The 19,721-nt window shown below is 37.7% G+C and overlaps 4 protein-coding genes and 1 long non-coding RNA gene across 7 annotated transcripts; 2 read left to right on the top strand and 3 right to left on the bottom strand.

The window, feature by feature from the left end:
- Positions 1–302: 302 nt before the first annotated feature.
- Positions 303–1,791, top strand: Sld5 (DNA replication complex GINS protein SLD5). The gene is made up of 2 exons (XM_077421120.1): positions 303–461; positions 532–1,791. Exon 2 carries the CDS (start codon positions 537–539, stop codon positions 1,185–1,187), a length of 651 nt encoding a protein of 216 aa, XP_077277246.1. The 5' UTR covers positions 303–461; positions 532–536; the 3' UTR covers positions 1,188–1,791.
- LOC143905592 (ATP-binding cassette subfamily C member 4) lies at positions 1,255–8,293 on the bottom strand. 2 transcript variants are annotated; one of them, XM_077421104.1, is made up of 18 exons: positions 8,064–8,293; positions 7,124–7,228; positions 6,869–7,003; positions 6,595–6,799; positions 6,309–6,528; positions 6,079–6,235; positions 5,754–6,003; positions 5,314–5,505; positions 4,927–5,213; positions 4,660–4,843; positions 4,174–4,526; positions 3,885–4,099; positions 3,587–3,784; positions 3,280–3,510; positions 2,972–3,202; positions 2,593–2,894; positions 1,821–2,468; positions 1,255–1,731 (listed from the first exon to the last, which is right to left on the bottom strand). In XM_077421104.1, the coding sequence occupies exons 1-18, from the start codon at positions 8,135–8,137 to the stop codon at positions 1,705–1,707; spliced, it is 4,014 nt and encodes a 1,337-aa protein (XP_077277230.1). In that variant the 5' UTR covers positions 8,138–8,293; the 3' UTR covers positions 1,255–1,704. The 2 variants fall into 2 exon arrangements, with proteins under 2 accessions (XP_077277230.1, XP_077277232.1); XM_077421106.1 differs by lacking the exons at positions 6,869–7,003; positions 7,124–7,228; positions 8,064–8,293 and having other exon boundaries at positions 6,309–6,511; positions 6,595–6,736.
- A 547-nt stretch (positions 8,294–8,840) lies between these two features.
- Positions 8,841–9,419, bottom strand: LOC143905606 (uncharacterized). Its single transcript, XR_013259248.1, has 2 exons — positions 9,278–9,419; positions 8,841–9,181 (listed from the first exon to the last, which is right to left on the bottom strand). It is a non-coding gene; the product is annotated as an uncharacterized LOC143905606 (long non-coding RNA).
- Positions 9,420–9,490: 71 nt separating this feature from the next.
- Positions 9,491–14,849, top strand: Dzip1 (DAZ interacting zinc finger protein 1). Its single transcript, XM_077421107.1, has 8 exons — positions 9,491–9,858; positions 9,943–10,310; positions 10,491–10,844; positions 11,815–11,931; positions 12,001–13,270; positions 13,401–13,956; positions 14,046–14,166; positions 14,248–14,849. The coding sequence occupies exons 1-8, from the start codon at positions 9,738–9,740 to the stop codon at positions 14,554–14,556; spliced, it is 3,216 nt and encodes a 1,071-aa protein (XP_077277233.1). The 5' UTR covers positions 9,491–9,737; the 3' UTR covers positions 14,557–14,849.
- On the bottom strand, positions 14,654–19,721 carry LOC143905594 (uncharacterized). Of its 2 annotated transcripts, XM_077421108.1 has the most exons (13): positions 18,803–19,721; positions 18,413–18,679; positions 17,927–18,225; positions 17,656–17,860; positions 17,380–17,583; positions 16,882–17,097; positions 16,651–16,807; positions 16,287–16,576; positions 15,982–16,218; positions 15,746–15,916; positions 15,348–15,476; positions 15,109–15,275; positions 14,654–15,040 (listed from the first exon to the last, which is right to left on the bottom strand). In XM_077421108.1, the coding sequence occupies exons 1-13, from the start codon at positions 18,929–18,931 to the stop codon at positions 14,953–14,955; spliced, it is 2,559 nt and encodes an 852-aa protein (XP_077277234.1). In that variant the 5' UTR covers positions 18,932–19,721; the 3' UTR covers positions 14,654–14,952. The 2 variants fall into 2 exon arrangements, with proteins under 2 accessions (XP_077277234.1, XP_077277235.1); XM_077421109.1 differs by lacking the exon at positions 15,348–15,476.

Below are 19,721 nucleotides of genomic sequence, written 5' to 3'. Positions count from 1 at the left end.
ATATATATACAGTTTTATTACATTTAATAGATTTTTTGTAATTTATAACAAATTTATATCATTTTATAATTTAATCAATTTAATGTATAATTATAATAAATTTATATTTAATTAATTAATATAAATGTGTGTGATGTGTATATTATATATATAAATTAATGTAAAATATTCATATTAATTGCCATATATATAAACATTACGTAATAGTACAACTTTGAACTTGTCGATTCTGAACAAGACGCCGCGCCGCGCGGTTAAATTCAAACGCGATCGATAATAAGATCGATAAGATCGAAATTAACAACTTCGAGACAATCACGTGTGGGAAATTCGAAGGCGATTCAAAATGGCTCGAGAACGTAGCGGGGTTGGCCATACGTGTATCCCACCGTATACAATGGATCGGCGATAGCATCGTGATGATTTGTAACAGATATTCTCGAAGAGGATCGACACGACAGGTACGCCAAAAAGAAATAAAATGCGTTTTTCTCGCGCGTGAATATTTTTAACGGCCACCATAACCGACAGCTATTATGGAAGAGAGCCTCGGGGACAGCTTGCTGGACGACGGGGACGACGTCGGGGAGCTGACGGCGCAGACAGCGCTCCAGGAGATCGAGAACGCCTGGATGAACGAGAGATTCGCGCCGGAGATCCTGCCACATCAGTCCGACCTGGTGGACTGTATGCTGCAGCAGATCGCGCACATGGAGGAGAACATCAAGAGGTTAGACAAGAGTGATCTGCGAGCGTTGGTCCACCGGATGGAGCTCGATCGGATCAAATACCTGATCAGCAGCTACCTACGAATACGCCTGGAGAAGATCGAACGTTACACGATCCATATCCTGTCGGAGGAGGCAGACAGGAGCCTGGAAAAGGCCTACCTGACGCCGGGCGAGTTGCGTTTCGCCAAGGAGTACCTAGCCAATCTGGAGACGCTCTTCAAGACGGTGGCGTTGCAGCATATGCCACTGAATTTTCAGCGATTTGAAGCGAACAAGTTTACCATTAAGCCCAATCTACAGGCACACGTGTTCCTGCGTGCCAATCAGAAGGTTACAGGGATAGTCCTGCCTGGCATGCTGAACGAGGAGATAGACTTCGAGGAAGGTTCGCAGCATATTATTCGGTACAGCGCCATAGCGCACTTAGTTAAGTCTGGCGTGGTGCAGTTGATTTAATATTTTTCAAGGATACTCGCGTGAAAATACAAACTATTTGTAAGAGGAAAGGGTTGTGATATATCTCTTTACGGAACAGTATAATTTTTATTTATATTTCGTGTATAAAATCTCAAACATTAATTAAAAAGGTACCTTTCATAATTTTTTTCGACATCAAGTATATATATGTAATATAAAAATTGGTATTATCGTTCAAGTATCAACAAGTAACATATCACTCTCTTTCTTGTTTCCTGTACTAAAAGTTTAACATTGTATATAGTATTATAATAAAAGCTGTAGATCGTAACTAGGAATCGAAGATGATAAATGTACTTTCCAACAGGAATATTACTTGCGAAGTATATAAATATTTATAAAAAATAAGTACGAATTACTTGTATGATAAGTACTGAAGTCTAGTAAGTTATCGCTAAAAATATTGCTATAGAAAATAAAACAAACTAAAAAAAATTAAGTAGAAAAAAGATTCTCTTGTCGACACAGAGACGTTGCAGCATATTTTCAGACAAGATCACGTCAATCCACGCTGTTCATAAGCCTGTAAATGAAACGAAATTACACATAAATATCCTGTTTTAATAAACTTCTTTTTGCTCCATTTGTATCGCTATATGACAATGGATTTACCTCTTTGGCGCATTGTTCAAGCTGTTCGGCCATCGCTTTCCCAGTTTCTTGTACCATGCTGTTGAAGTGACCTTGCTCGTTTTGCAACAAAATGTATGGATGATCGAATTCCAACACTTGACCCTGATCAATTACCAGCACTTTATCGCTATCCATTATCGTGTTCAATCTGTGCGCTATCGTCAATACCGTGCAGTCCTCGAACTTCTTTCGGATCGTGGTTTGTATGAGCGCGTCCGTCGTAGGATCTACATTGGCGGTAGCTTCGTCGAGCACGAGTATTTTATTGTCCTGTAAGATCGCACGCGCTAGACAAATCAGCTGTCGCTGCCCGATGCTGTAGTTACTGCCGCCCTGCTCGACGCGATAGTCCAAGGAGTCCACCATTTGTTTCAACGTCACCTCTTCCAAGGCACTCCACACTTCGGCATCGTTGAACTTGTGAAAGGGATCGAGATTATCTCGAAGCGTGGCGGAGAATAACATCGGTTCTTGCGGTATTATGGATATTTTGTTTCTCAAGTCGTGAAGACCGATCTTCTTCGTGTCAACGTTATCGATGTAGATAGCGCCGTCGAGTTTCGCCATGTGAAATAAAGCGGAGATCAGGGACGACTTCCCGGCTCCGGTACGACCCACGATTCCAACCTGGAGGATTACATCGAAAGAACGATTTAGAATAAATTAAGATGTAATTGTGTGGTTATTTCGAATAACTTGGGATTATTTATAGGTTTTTCAATTGTACAACAAGCAACGCGATGGTAATTACTTTCATCCCAGACTCGATGATGAAACTTAGAGACTTGAGAACGGGTGGCTCAGATTCGGAGTATCGAAGATAAACACGATCGAACTTGATTTCTCCCTTAGAGGGCCAATTGGTCGACGGTTTATCCGTGGGGTTACTTTCAAACGGGCCCTCTTTCTCGAGCTCGGTAAATTGTACTATTCTCTCTACGCTCGTCATCTGCGTGACTGTCTCGGTGGCTTGACGCATTCCGTACTGCACCATATTGCATAAAATGAGCACTTGCGAAATTGCTAAACCGACATTCCCGGCGAAAATGTTTCCTGGCAAAAGCAAAGTTCTGTAGACATTCTATTATTATAAACGCACTCTGTAATTAATAATTGTAACAAAGAATTACCATTGTCCAATGCAACAAAACTATACGTAACGACAGAAATGAATGCGACAGACACCGCGTCCAGCGTAAAACCGAACACTGTACCAGTTGCGACAATTAAGGAGTAAGTGCTTGTGTGTAAATCTTGATGTTCGTCGAATTGTTTGCGAATCATCTCCTGGGCACCGGTAGAACGTATCGTCGTCAGACCCGACAATGTGGAGTTTACATGCGAGAAGACAGGGCTTTTCGCTGAAAATTTAAGTAAACGTTGATTTGGAGCACGAAAGGTAGCTACAAATTGTCTCGCGAAGGAAAGATCAATTTACCAATTCCTTCTAATCGTTTCGTGGTTTGCGCTAATGGAAGGTAAATTCTTCTTATCATGCCAAATAGAAGGAATATAACGATTACAGCGAATATGATCCACCAGTTGATGATAAGTATTTGCACTAGAATTCCAATCATCACCGCAAACGTTTGAATGGACATCGTCATAGTACTAGGCAGTGTTTCATCCACCGCGCCAACATCCTTCGAGAAACGATTTAAAATTCGACCTAGGAAAATATAATTTTTATCTATTTGCATCTCGTTACGGATTGCACCGGCAATCACTAAGTCAAACATACTCACCGGATGGGTTGTTATCAAAGAACGACATTGGCGCTTTAAGTACGCACGAGAACATGAAGTTATGCAAATTCTTGCCGGCGTTCATACATATTTTGAAGAAAATTAGATTTCGTATTGTTGTTGCCACAACGCTGATAATGATGAAACCTCCGTAAATCCATAAAGCCGTATCCGTGTCAAGATAGTACATATCCCCATCTATAATTTTCATCTAATTTTGATTTGAAATGAAGTAGTAAAATATTTACTATTTCAATTGCGACACTAGAAATACTGTAGAAAACTAGGAAACACTAACTGTTATTAAGAGTAAAATTTTGTGACGATATAGTATCATTAGATATATCTTCCCTATAGTAGTCTGTGGTTGTTAAAAATTCGGTATTATTAATCTCTGACGTATTTTCTATTTGTCTAGCAGATCTCGGCATGGAAGAAGACATTGTAAAGTTATTCGCTGTACTATACTGTTGTTCGCGCATAGTTTTGAAACGTATCTCTTCCTGTGTCGTCCTGCAAAGTTTATTACACTTGGAAATAGATTTTCGTAGATCCTCGTATCAGTAACCGACCTAGTAAAGACGTACCAGTAACCGACCCAGTAGTCGCAACCGTTACTTCCGATTTGTCCCAAAATCGTGCAAAATAGAACACTGGCAATCATGATGGTCGAACCACCGCTGCGAAGATACTTCCAATAAAGCGATTTCGGTAAACTTCCCTTGGCCAGAAACTCCTCAGTTTCTTGAGGCTCGGCTTCTTCTGTGTCTTCATCATTAACGTTATCGTTTTTAATTTTTATGTCAGATGTAAGACCTGTATCAATTTTTAACGATTCCTTCGTCTTTTCGCTAACTTCTTCGTCTCTTTTTAATATTTCCAAAAAAATCACACGTTTTTCTTGAAGGGCCGTAAATGTGCCTTCATCTTCAATTTGACCCTTTTCGGAAAAATCCACGTAATTAGAAATTTTATATAATTTATAATAATATATAAATGTACTCATAGATTATACAATCACGCACACATATGAATTATACTTATGTACATATCTAATGTAATAATTTACTTACATTATTAAAAATAATGATATAGTCGCACTGTTTTAAGTACTGCAATTGATGAGTTACAAGAATTCTTGTTTTGTTTTGCAAGTAATTATTCATGCACTCGTTAAATAAATGCCTGCCAACGTGAGTGTCAACAGCTGATAAAGAATCGTCGAAAAGATAAATATCGACGTCTCTATAGACAGCTCTGTAAACAGCAAATTATATTAGAATATAGAACACTTATATATTAGAATACAGAACACTTCGCGCAAGTAGATGCGAATTTACCTCGCCAAATTAATTCTTGCACGCTGTCCACCACTGAGCGCCATACCTCTATCACCGACTAAAGTCTTATCGCCGTACGGAAGTTGTTCGAAATCTCTCGTAAGAGCGCATACGTTTACAACATTCTGATATCTATCTTTATCATAAGGCTGGCCGAACAGAATGTTACTTTGCACTGTGCCTGCAAACAGCCAAGATTCTTGACTGGCATACGATATTTTACCATCTATGTGTATTTGGCCTTGTGTCAATTTCAGTTCGCCTAAAATCGCTTGCAGGAAAGAACTCTGAAAGTTGAACATAAAGAGATTTTAAAAGGGGAATATTAAATATTCTCTTAGTATAAAATATTACTCGCAAAACATTCAATACGGTTGTAGAAAGTACCTTTCCCGCGCCTACAGGACCAACGATAGCGTAAAGTTTGCTGTCTTTAATTTGAATGTTGATATTATGTAATGTGTTTACAATTGCAGTGGTTGTCCATGAAGCGCTAACGTTTTTCATTAAAATACTTGTTTCTTTGGCAGTTAACGCAGACTGCGTCAGTGGAACATTCTCGTTCAATAACAGAAAGTCCTATTAATAACATACAAGCTAATTATTGACTGTCTATTATATTCATGATAAATGTTTTACGCGACTTTTATCCACTAATATAAGTACCTCAGTAGACGATATCTCAATAGACGATATCTTCTCAGTACACAATATCTCATTGTCAGTTGACATAATAATTACATAACGCATGCAATCAATGTATCTTTTTAACTTTAGAGTTGGTTTTTTGTTAGCTTGGGGTAAAGTTATGGCAAAGTTAATTTTACCTCGATTCTCTTTATGGAGACCGATGACTCGGCAGCAGCCGCTATAGCCATAGGAAACCATATCGCCATGGTGAGTTGAAGAATATTGAAATACCGTGCCACTGAAAATACTTTATCGGCGGATATAGAATATCCGTAGAGTACATAGGCCATGATTGTAAAATATAACGTTGTTCTTTCCGTGAACACATATGTGGCGAAGGTAAAGCCTCTTAGATACGATATTAGCGTGAGAACATCGATTTCGTATCTAGATAAAATAATGCGCTTATCATATTAAATTTCTTTGCGATAATAATGAGACTGATAAAGTCGAAATACAAACTTTCTTGCGCGATTAACTAGCCCCTCAAATGGTTTCTCCCAAGTATACATTTTAATAACTTGTATGCCCCTGATTATTTCGGACATCAAACGTACTCTCTCATCCGTTCTTACTGCGATTTTTAAACGCAACTTCGAGGTCCATTTACTTATGTATCCTGGTTAAGTACGTAAAATTAATAACTTAATCGTTAAGACATTTTACACGTTTGCGACAATTGTGTGTGTTACCTTGAAGAGGAATAGTTTGAACTATTAAGAGAATTACACCGGCTAGCGAAGCGACGCCGACGCTCTGCCATATCAGAAACGCAATGATGACTACTTGTATAGGCAAGATCCAAATGTAATGTAACGTCATAAACAGCCATTCAAATTTTGACATGTCATTTGACAACAGATTAATGATTTGTCCTGGAGTGGTGGCGGTAGAACTGTACAAACGCAATATCTAAAGAGAAAACTAGTTAAAAAGATTCTTAGAGAATGTACAAAAGGATGCCAACTAGCCAAATACCTTTCTGTATATTAAAGAGGAGCTTGCTATTCTGACTCGCATTCCAATTTCCATCAAGTCTAGATTCGCATGATGATTGACTAAAACTGACAATATCATCATAAAAATCATACCAGATGCGTAGAGATATGCTGTCTCCTGGGTAGACGTAGCTCTTGGATCAAAATGCCAAATGAGTAGACCGAAAATATATGTTTCCACGATTCTGCGCAAAACATATTCTTAAGAGCACAAGTCATAACACGACATACACACAATCGTTATATATATCTACCTCAAAACACAATTCATAAATAAAATCCATCCTCCGGTATAAAAAAATGACCATATAAACGTCTTCTTCAAAGCCGTGAAAAACTTGGGTTTCCTGCCGTCCTTCTTAGCAGTGTACATCTCACGTTTCCAGTTCCTGAAAGGTACTTATATATTAGAAAAGTGGCGATAATATTATCAATGATTTATCAACGCTACAACCCGATCATCGATGTCATCTTAATATATACAAATTCATATTAATAAAATTATTTACTTTTCCAGCTTGTTTCCCAAAAGCTCGCTGCCGTCAGCTGACATAACATTATACACATCTTTCATTTTTAAGTCCTTCCCGTACCAGAATATTTCCGCCAACCACCTTAACATAATAAGAAATTACGTAACATGTTTGCATAATTAAATTATGTAGCATGTTTACATGCCAGAATGCATTCGCTTTTATGCGTTAGATATGTTTTTACGACAAAACGTATATCTATGGGTCTGTTTTCTATTGCTGAACTTGCGCTAGTTCGGAGTTTATCTTTCTTGCTCCACATTAGAAAGAAAAAGATAAACTCTTAACTAGTGCAGTCAAATCTAATAATGTTCTGTTAAAGCATGCTAACAATAAACGCTGTTAAATGTGCGAATATATATTATCGGGGTGATACATAATCTAGAATATAACATTATACTTTGAAAGTCTCATTCGTGTACATATATTTGTAAGACATATAAGTTACACACTGTTATCAGTTTAGCTAGCAATTCCCAGCTGATTTCGACTGAGTGAGAGCGAAAAGACAGTTTGTTTACTATAGATAAGATATATCCGTTGCTTGATTTATCTCTCTCTCTCTCTCTCTATCGTTACGAAAAATGTTATGGTCCTATCTAACTTATGTCCTTCCATTATATCATTTATATCTGAAAATCTCACAATCTCGAGCGGCCCTTGAGATATCGCGATACTACGAAGACTTGACCTTACAAGTCGATGGCCATATCAATCCTTGTAGGGATTGAGTGCCATACCATCAAAAGAAGAAGATGATGACCTCCTCGCAATCACACGTAAGTACGCGATTGTTGCTCGTTTGTTGCGTTCGTCAAAGTTTAAAGACAATCGATATAAATATTCGCGAAACACATGGCGCACACGTCTATCTGTATATCTTAGATTGACGCGCAATTCGCGCAAAGCGACTCACCAGAAGAACAGTTTACCGATCGGATTCGCGGACACCCGCGGATTTGGGTTGTCGAACTTCTTGGTGGCGTCCATGTCTCGACCGTCGACGTCGATGGGAATTCGCGAATTGATTGAAGAGCCGACACACAGTTTCGCATCCGATTACATTACACTACTTCTCTACCAGCCTCCAACCATCACCACTGCGGACTGCCGGGACTGCCTCGTGTGCGCTAGTGTGCGGCAGCGGCACGTGCTGTGATTTTATATATTCGATCTCTCTCTCTCTCTCTCCCCCCCTCTCTCTCTCTCTCACGCACGCACGCACACGCACGCACGCACGCACGCACATATGCATAATGCGTACAGTACCGTGCATACACGCTCATATATATTACTCATTACGGCAACAACTTTATTTATTGCACGGAAATAGATCCGAGGAATTAGCATGCAATAAGGACGTGACCATGGAGAATACATATGATAATAATTAGATGAAATGTCTGGAAGCACGTTATGTAAGCTAATTGCTACTTTGTAGCTGCGTTATATGTAAGTGATAATACACCTGGCACAAGCAGGAACTGACAGAACAGGGCTTCGAAGTATATTTCCAGAAAATATTAATTGAGACGTCTAAAAGATGTTTTCCAAAATAATTCTGGATGTTTCATCGCGTTGTCAGAAAGATGATTTTGTGACGTCTTTAAAACGTCTTCAACGTCTTATTTCATATCCTCTTTAGAAAAGAAATTAATTATATGGAACACGAGTTAATTAACGTTTATTAACATTATTTAACCATATCACAATAATATTTATTAATATTAAGAAGAGCTAGTTGCTCGGTACACAGATGATACATGTTTATATAATTTTGTTACTTACAATTAGCGATACCGGTTTTTATCATAAGCAAAGCTATATATATATACATATATAGTCAGTGTATCAATGATTTCAGATTTAATACTTATATATATTTTTTTCAGACATGCGTCGTGCTGTCTGGGCGTGTACTTATATCAAATTTCAGAAACAATTGTAGAAACAATTCGTAGACACGACGAAATCGATAGTCTTCAAGTGGTCTTTGCCTTCGATTTTAAAACTCATCCACTTTTCCAGAAGCCTCTGCAATTTAAGAAAATTAATTAGCGCATTCGACAAGGACGAGCACGCGGCGAGAAATAAATCTCGAGCGAGGAAGAAACGAAGAGAAGAGTTTACTTAATTTCGAACTGCGCCGCGGCCTTTGAGATTGCATTTATGTAAATTTATCTTTCGCTCTTTCTTTGTCGAGGGCGATTAGATAAGACGGGAATTGAAGTACGTCTCTCGACACCTTCGAAAAATCTGGTTTGCTGCGTGCGTGTGCGTGTCGTATTTGCTAATTGCAACAAGATTGCCGAAAGATCTCACAGATGGCGCTCGCGGCCGACGCTATTTCTGTTTATATTTACATCGTTTACATCGATTTTGACACCTGCCGTTTATCTCGCTGGCAAATTGCAATTGCAAATGAAGTTGCACGGATTGCACGCGGGCGATTGTGAGCAATTATGCGGTGGAGATTTCGCCCGCGTACGCGCGATTCGTAATTATGTGAGCAAATGATGGAAATGAGGTTTTTCCTTGGAAGATCTTTTCCCAAGATTTTCCCCGCTGTGTGCAAGCAAGTCTGTAAATAATGGCATTCTCGTTTCGAGCCGGCACCAATTGGTGCCACGATTTCCCGAAGCTCGCCCGGGAATCAGGATTTTACTTCAACATGCATGGGTCTAGGGTACGAGTTGACTGGAATCGCATAGGTACGTTGGATGTTGCTGCGCAAAATGTTGAGTTGATTATTGCAAATTACTGACAATTTGTAATTTTTTTTTCCTATTGTGCAGGTGCTATAGACATAGACAGAGTTATACGGGAGAGAGATTTCTCAACCATCGATCAGAATATCAATAATGTAATAGATTATGGCTTGGAGAGCGAGTACGACGTCAAGATTCTGGATTCCAACTTCGTTAAGTTGTTTAGACTTGCGCAGCTGTCAGTCGAGTATTTATTGTATTGCAAACAGTACCTGGATCACAGTGTAATAATACTGAAGGACGAGCTGCGGCAGAAGATAGAGCAGAACGTCAGTATGAAGAAAGAAATTGCCGCTCTAGAAGATACAGTGAAGAATATAAAGGAGAGATCAAGGGAGAAACGTAAATTGATTGAAACTAGCGTCGGTGAAATTTCTAACGGGGAAGTTTACAAGGTAGATTATTTTGACAGACTTATCTGTCGAAAATAACATGCATTCTATTAATAAATTGACTTCTGTTGGTTACAAATTGTGATAAATTGAAAATTATATATTGCAAAGTTGTAAATTATAAATTGAAATTATTAGATGATCGTGGTACCTCTCGAGATTTAATTGCGTGATTTCTTGCAGTGCCCACATTGCCCAAAAACATTTGTACGCGCTATATTCGTAAATGCTCACATAGCGCGCAAACATTCATACATATCAGACGTGGGTGTATCCATCTCTCCTGTGCACGATCATTATCGAGCAGAAACGGAAAAATTGCACAATGAGATAAAAACGTTGAAGGAAAGATTAAATCAAACAGAAAGAGTGATAAGAAACGAGTCTGACAAACTGCTGGATAACACAGGAAAGGATTATACAAGAAATATAAGTAAAAACGAATACGACATTGACAAGATGGATAGATTTCAAGAGCAAAGAAGATACCAAGAAGATATTGGAAGTTTGAAGAGCATGCTGTTTGACGAGATACGCGTAAGCTATATATAATGAGATTAAATTATATATATATATATATATATATACTATTATATAAAGGGGAAAAGTTTGTAGCATTGTTCGGGGTAATCTTAGAAACTATTGGACTGAATTTTTACCACAAGTATATCAAACAGGGGTAGAATTTTCCGGGGAGTGCTATAGGGTGTGTAGTTTTTCGCTACCGATTTTCTGGAAACCGATTTTTTTAAATTTTCTAATTTTCGGGAAATAATCGACCGAATCTCATTCGTATGGTAAAATACGGTTAAATAAAATCAAATATGGTAAAATACGTGTGAAATAAAATAAAAATCGGTAAAATACGGTTAAGTAAGAACAAATACAATAAAATGTGGTAAAATACGGTGAAATAAAATCAAATACAGTAAAATACGGTATGATATACATTGATTTATAGTTTGCTTTTTAGAATGATTAAACAAAATAAAAATCGGTGAAATACGGTTAAATAAGAACAAATACGATAAAATACGGTAAAATACGGTGAAATAAAATCAAATATGGTAAAATACATTGTAATAAGGCTAAATACGGTAAAAAACGATATGATATACATTGATCTATAGTTTTTCGCTGCCGATTTTCTAGAAACCGATTTTTTAATTTTTCGAATTTTTCGAGTAATAATCGACCGAAAACTTATTGGTCAGGAGGAAGATTTCTATTTAGACCGACCGGGGAAAAGTTTGTAGCATTGTTCGGGTTAGTTACACCATTTATAACTCAAGAACGGCTGGACAGATTTTAATGATCTATAATTTGTTGGATTCGTCTCCGCCCCGAATAGCATAACTAAAAGAAAAAAAAAAGAAAAATACCGGGGCCGGGGCGAAGCCCGGCGGGGCATGCTAGTATATATATATATATATATATATATATATATATATATATATATATTCACTTTGTGGTACATCTCTTACAATTATTTGGAACCTTTTTGCAGGCATTAAGGGAAAAGGATCACGTTGTAAATGAGAGTATCCTGGAGACAAATGTGAAAACTCTAATCAGTCAACAAGAAAAAGAGATTGAGAATTTGAGAAATCAACTTCTTGAAAGAGTAAGAAATCCAAGTCTTTATCATACGTTATTTTTGCCATTGCTATACTATATTAGATTATCTTCTCAGTTGACTCCAGGCATGGAAAATATGCAGGTAAAGTTACAAACGCAAGAGAATCATTGGAGAGCCAAAATAGAGGACATGGAAACTCAACATCGTCGCGATATCGAGAAATTGACCACAGAATTGAAAGCGACTCAGCAAGTGGCTGATCGTATAAAGTCTGAGTATGCATCTAAGGTGCACGACTTGGAGAAACAGTCTGTGGATCAATCTAATATGCTAGTGGAGCAAAGAAAGCAATTAAACAGCTTGTCACGTGAGATCAGTAATTCGCAAATACAAATCAATAATCACAAAACTAAGGAAAAGAACGCGGCAGAATTCCATGAATCTCCTTTGTTAACGGTAAAACACGATAGCAATTACAATGAAAGCAAAACTTATAAGAGTTTAAATAATACTGAAGACGCCGAGATGGTCATTCAAGATATTGGTAGTGATTCTAGTCAAGAATACAGTGACAAATTGATGTCAGTCGTGGCACAAACCGAATATATGCCTAGTAAAGATAATATTGTAAAAAGTAAGAGTAATAAGAAAGTCATTAATGACAGCAGGACTGTAGAACGTATGACTGCAAAGCCTAATCTGAAAAAATCGGACAGATCAGAAGTCGTAAAAAAAACGAAAAGTAATGCGAGGCATTATGATGCGTTGAATAATATAAATGAAATAAATGATTTAACGAATAAAAGTTTTATTACCAAAGAGAATTCTATTGATGTAAATAAAAAGTACATAGGTGTTAGAGAGAAGAAAGAAACGTTACATACCAACAATATAAAAACCAGTAGAAGATCTGAATTCTTAGAAAGGCATAGCGTAAGTTCTGTGACGGAATCTGGATCTTTGTCGTCGATGTCAGAGACGGGAACCGATAGTGAGAGTGTTACAACAGACGATGATTTAGTAAAAAAGCATGAAATGCCTACATTTAAATCTCTCAATGCCAAGAAAATATCGATACAGGAAGATGCGCAAAGTATATTCGATAATCGGCTGAGAGAATTAGGAATCGATCCAGAATGGCAAGGAATACCTGCGGGAACGTATAAGCAAAAAATGGAGATTATAAGGCATCAACAAAATATTAATGCAAAGAAAATCGTCCGATACAATCAAATCAGGCAAAAAATACTCGAAGATGTTCTTCAAACGATATCGACAAATCGTAAGGAATCAAGATATCCCACGCTTACGAAAAATTCTCCATTGGATAAGCTAGTCACACACGTTAAATCGAAGGCTTGGAAAGCATTCAGCAAAGACAGTGGTAATCATACATTTTCTATATTAAATCTCTAGTATATCGTGTGTGTGTGTGTGTGTGTGTGCGTGCGTGCGTGCGTGCGTGCGTGCGTGTGTGTGTGTGTGTACAATTAATATACAATATTGTTTTTCAGGCGAATATACATCTGTCCAGAAAACGGAAAACACGACACCGTTGAAATTACGTCTAAAGCAAAAAATTGAACTCCTTCCTAAGAAATATAAAGACGACGAGGTGTATGAAAATACACGCGAATCGCCATTGAAAAAAAGTGAAGCGGATACTTACTCCAGTCCAAAAGTGACACCGACATATCCGAAATCGATTCGAAGTATCTCCTCCGCGAGTTCCATTGATTCTCGAGAAGACATAAAACAGATTTCACCTACAAAGATAACTGTATCGGATACTAACGTGCGTAAAGTGGGTTCTCCGATCAGCAGGAAACAGGCGGTAGCGCCGAAATTTTCCGAAAACAATGACTCGGATAGTACGATTATGCAGCAAGACGATTTAGTTTTTTCTCCGAAGAATAAAAGTGTTTTAAAACCAACGAGCGGTTCGGTCGGTAGTTTGATAAAGAAAAAAGTCTTGTTCGATTTAGATGAGAAGAAAAATGATGACACGATGATACCGGAAAGTAATCAAAGAAAGAATCAAATAAATAGCAATGACTGGGGTGTCTCAAGGTACTAAAGATTTTATTGTAATTTCCTTATATTATTTTTTATATCTGTAATGTAAAAATATGTAATTAATTCGTATTATTTTTATTAAGCTTCTCTGAGAGGGGAGAATACGCGTTGCAGAAAGAGAAGTCTATGAGCACAGGCAACATTGTTTTAAAAACTTCGCAAAGCGATAAGATCGCGGAAATATCAAAGAAGATACAGGAACAGGTGAGATCATATACCAGTATTTATATACCAGTGTGCAATTAGCATGTCGTTGAAACAACATTGTTATAATTTATTTTTCAGTTGAGTATAGCAAGGAAGAAGGAGCCACCTGTAGGATCAGTCGAAACGATCTTCCGATTCAATACGAGTTCGCAAGATCTTACAAATTATAATCCGAGGAATCAGCTGTTAAACTCGTCCAGTCTCGTGAACTCGATCTTGGACAGTTCTATGCAGAATCTTACAAGTCCAAAGATGAAAGGCAACGTACTTCCGCAGCCCGCTCCGCGAACTCTGAAGGATAAAGATCTTGCTACTGCTCAACGTAAAAGTGAAATTAAGTATTCTGATTTAGATTCAGATATAGATGAAATATTACAAATGGAATAAGCAGTATTATATCAGGCACTGTATGTACAATGTAACTTTAAATTATTACTTCAATTTATGCATCTTCCGCTCTATATTGCTGACATCGTAAATCGAATAGGTTTAATACATTATTTATTATAGTTTTTGCATAACTAGCGATGTACATACATACATGTTTAGGAACGGATAAGTTTATTTAATATATATTGATGCACAAACTGGATTTTCAGTATGATACGTACGCGTGTATACCAGAAGGAGTCTTGTACATATCTAATGTGTAACTTGAAATATACACGTTATACAAATTGTTTCTGAAATATTTCGCCAAATTTTACTTTTATGAGTGCTGATAGAAAATTGCTATGCATACATATTCAGATTGTATGCTAGTTTATATTTGCTTTGTTAACGTTAATCACGATCATTATTTTGAGAAGGACAATCGATTCCCTGCAATTTTAATAGTCTTCTGCGTTGGAGTTTAGATATTGATAAATTTCTGTAAGAAAAAAATTACTTTGCAATAAGCAAACTTAAAACTTTGCACGAATTTCATTATATACTCACTCTCTGATTTCATCAACAATATTTTCAAGCACGATGGGAATTACCGTATGCCTAATATGCTGTATTTCTGATAAAAAATTTGACTTCCTATAAGGCAAACTCGTATATGACTCATGAATGAAATCAATTAATGAGTCAAAAGCTTTTGTATAATTATCCATAAGCAACTGCAACACAAAGTAACAATTTACAGTATCATATTAGATGTAATTAAGACTGATACATGAACAATGTGTTACCACTAAAATAAAAAAGCCAGGATGACCTTCGTGATAATCCAAATACAATTTCCTGCTTTTTATTACAAGTTCGACATAGGTATTTTTTAATGCCTCTGCTTTTTCTTCATGCGTTAGTCTTTCTTCATGCTACATATGAAAATTATATTTATACAGAACAAGAGAATAACAATAACAGAACGTTGACGGAATTTGTCCTACTGTGATATTTCCTTTTTTGAACCGAGCAGCTTTTATTACGTTATTTTTCCGTATATTCATGCGCAATGAAGATACTCAAAAGTATCGTTTTATGTTCCATATATATGTACATATTATATCGATCAAAATAATAGAAGAAATTTATAGAATAAGATTAATAGTTTTTTTTCCCGAAATAGAACGTTTAAAGCATATACATTTTCCGTTGCTTCTTCGGAAGACGTCGATTCGCTGAGATCATCGTCATCGAAATGGTTAGACATGTTCGTCACCAACGTAGTTCGACGCAGCAACATCTTCGACTTGCGCTCTTCACGTTTCGTCTCTTCATCGTCGATAATAATATTCGATTCTTCATCCAATAACACCTACATACCGATACTGAGCATTTAAATGCACGATATTCAAATTCCATTTAAGTTACGCTCAGTACTTTTAATTCTCCTGTCGTTCTCCTTTTTTCTTCAGACAAAAATCGATCAAACGATTTTCCATTTCTCGCTTCTGTCAACGTAATACGTTTCTTTTCCAGCGACACTACCTCGCTCCTTCGTAGTACGACCTTCGGTAGCATCGTTTTGCTTTGCAATATTATGTCAGTTGTTGTCGACCCGTTTCCTTGCGGTCTCACGGAGATGCAGTAAATTGGAAATTCTAGACGGCACATTATCTGACGATACATGCAAATTTAGTAGAATTTGACGGTACATCTCGCATTGTAGAATATTAAGTTCGAACCTCATCCAGAATTTCTTCGATAAAACTTAATATACAACTAGCGGTCTCTGTTTCTTCCTCCCGATGCTTGCCTATTTTAACAGCCAACAAATTTTCCACACTGTCTTTAATCCACGTGTAAACGTCAAATTTTTCCCGTATCCAGTCCCTGTGGAGATCGACACTATGCGTGAACATCAAGATCGCCTTCACATTCGGATATCGTTTAGAAATTTCCGTAACTGCGTACAGATTCATTTGAGTGAGCCCAATTTTGCGTTCAGATATTAATGGACTGATCTGATTTACATCTGCAAAAAGAAATATAGTTTACGAACGATAGTTACACAACGATATTAATTAATATAAGTAATATCACACTAACGGAATCCGTAACTGTCACCCAAGAGGTCCAGGATTACCAAAAACTCGCCACGCCGCGCCATATCGTTAAACTCTTCTCTGTTTACAGGAATATGAGCTTTACGTTCGTCATCGTTTTCGCATATCTCTTTCGTGGTATGCCAACGGCAGTATTTTATCTACAAGATTGCATTCTACTGTTTTCTCGAGACTGATTTCTAAGAAGGGACATTGCAGGATTTGCAAAGGTTACTTTGTCGGGAATTGTTTGAGCCACATGCAAGGCCAATGCCATTTTCTTCAGCGCCGATGGTCCTGTGAGTATCATCAGAGGAGGGCTGATTTCGTCGTACGGTTGAACGTGAGCGTCCACTTTGCTGATGTTTAACTGCTCCAGTAACGTTAATTTTGCTACTTTACGGGCAGCTATTAAATCCAACGGCGAGGCAAACAGCATCGTTGATGTCACCTGGAAAATATTCTCATTTACAATAGTTGTACATTGCATAACATTAAATAATTGTATATATTATGCATACGATTCGTCGTATGTCAAATAAAGTTAAGAACTAAGTTTTTGGCAGAACAGCAGCAGTATATTCTCTTTTTTAGTTTAGAGGGAAATTTCTCAATTCTTCTTTTAAGGAAATCCGGTTTTCTAACTTTATTTAATACAAAGCTGGAAAGAGACAAATCTTTTGCACCAATCTTACGTAATTAAATGTAATTAAAATTGTCCAATACCCAATACCTTTTCTTCCGGAAACACCTCGACGCCGTCAATAAATTTAACGCTTGGTATGGAAGATATCAATACATTTCGATAATTGGGCCACTTCGTGCAGGTGTTACCCCTAAAATCGACCTCGAATATCGAGCCCTTCAAGTTGAAAACCTCCAACAGATCGGTGATTCTATTGAACTTTAGATCTACGAAGCGTAAACTGTATGCGTCCTAAAAAAATCATGTAATTAAAACGAGAATTATGAATACTTTCGTATGCGACGATCCGCTTGCGACGATCACCTTGAAGAAGCCCAAAGTCGACAATCTATTGTGTCCCAGGAGAATTGTTCGCAGATTCAGCAACGTATTTATGCCATGGCCGGGCGTAGAGGATCTAAAAAACGTTATGCAGTTGCCTTCTAAATTTAATTCTCGTATATTCAGACCGTCCAAGTTTTCGATACATTCGATGAGATTGTAGGACAAGTTTAAGTACCGCAGATGTCTGAAAGAAACTGTACAGATTACAAATACAGGCGTCGTGCATCAGAGCACAATATTATGCATTTACTTCAAATTTTCCAGGCCAGAGATGTTCTCCAGATTGTTGTGAGACAAATTTAATCTGACGATGCTCCAACAGTTTCTCAAGTCGCCGATGTCCGTCATATGATTGTAAGATAAATTTACGTAAGTGAGGTACCAAGGAGGCACAAAGTTCGATAGACGTTCAATTTGATTGTGCGACGCGTTTAAATACATTAAACATCGGAGGCCGCTCAGAGGCGACAAACACGATATGTTATTACCGGCGACGTTAATATATTGCAAGTGCCGATGATGTCGCAGCATGACGATGTCCGTGAGACCCTGAAAAGCAAAGAGGAGCAGTAAATAAACGTGACGCTCGAATCTAAGCAAATTCAATCTGTCGCAATTAATATTCTGCTCAAATTTACTGGCAAACGACTAACATGCTGTGAACACTTTTGCTCGCTGGGGGGCAAAAGTAAGCAGAAATACAAATTAATCTAAAGTGTGAAATTTCCGACAGTACCCTATTTTTCAGGATACATTTGCTGAGAATATAGAGACCGTTTTCGGGCGATCTCGTCAGGAAAGATGATCCGATGCCTATCAATCTGTCAGATAGAAAGCCAGAGCTTTCCTTATCGTCCAACGACACCTCATCCAGCCTTATCTGAACCACGGGCGATTTGCTGTCCTCCCATAAATCCAGATCCAAGGCGTATCCTTTCCAGTCGCTATCGATAATTTGTTGCTTTCGCTCCTGAAGAGAGGAGGGCTTCCATCCGGAGCAAATCTGAGACGAAACAACAATTTAAGACAATTTAATCAAGAAAGAGAGATAGATAGGTCTTTTTAGTCATCAAGCAATCTGAAGATCTCTCGAGTTAAAGTTTGATTGAGAAAAGAAGAAGCGTACCCCTGCAGCAGAAGTAGCTGGCGTTAATTGAGACCTTTCCACAGAATTGTCCTTCAATCTTTCATATGGAACACGTTTAGCATCCGGAGTGTTTTCAAGCATCTCTTCATTAGCTGTTGTTCCTGCCATTTCTTTAAAACTCACTGTATACTTTTTGATCACATATATATAGATATCTGAATAGAGAACCGAAGATAGTTAACAATTGTCAAACGAGATCTTGGATTATTTAGGACAGATTGAGTAATAATTCTTAATACATAAAGGGCGATCGAATCTCAAGTCTAGTCTATAGATTTTGATTAGAGATCCTCTAAAAAAAGGATTAACTTTAATCTATATTGATAGAAACAGACATTATAGAAAATGAGTGAAAAATGAAGAATGAAAAAGAAGAATGTAGATTAATTTTAATCTCGATTTAAGAATATTAGACTATTTTATCTTTTTTAATTAGTTCTAAGAATTATATGAAAAGATAAAATATGATTAAAGTTAATTAACATTGGTAGAAACGGATGTTAGAACCAAAGATAAAAAATCGAGGTTAAAGTTAACCTAGCGTTGAGAAATGGAAAGTGCCGCGTTTTTTTTTTTTTATATAAATTTTTTTTTAGATGTCGATGTCACAGGTCGCGCAGCATGTCGCTCTCGGAGCGCTCCCGATTGGCTGTGCGCGTGCGCCGCGCATGCTCTCGATTACATCGCGGTGTCGGAGCGACGCCCGATTCGTCGTACGACGGGCGCGACGGACGTATCGATTGGCTGTCGCGAGAGTTTCCTATCGAACGACCAATCGGCGCGCTCGTCGGCTCCGCTCGTCTTCCTCTCGACATCACGTGATCCCGATCGCTCCGCTCCGGTTAGTCCGGTTCCGGTTCACCGAGGTTCAGTCAGTTCAGTGGTTCACAGGTTCAAG

Source organism: Temnothorax americanus, unplaced genomic scaffold (genome assembly GCF_048541705.1).
Source record: "Temnothorax americanus isolate GAGA-0224 unplaced genomic scaffold, ASM4854170v1 Scaffold64, whole genome shotgun sequence".
Classification (NCBI taxonomy): domain Eukaryota; kingdom Metazoa; phylum Arthropoda; class Insecta; order Hymenoptera; family Formicidae; genus Temnothorax; species Temnothorax americanus.
This window is presented reverse-complemented; position numbering and strand designations above follow the sequence as displayed.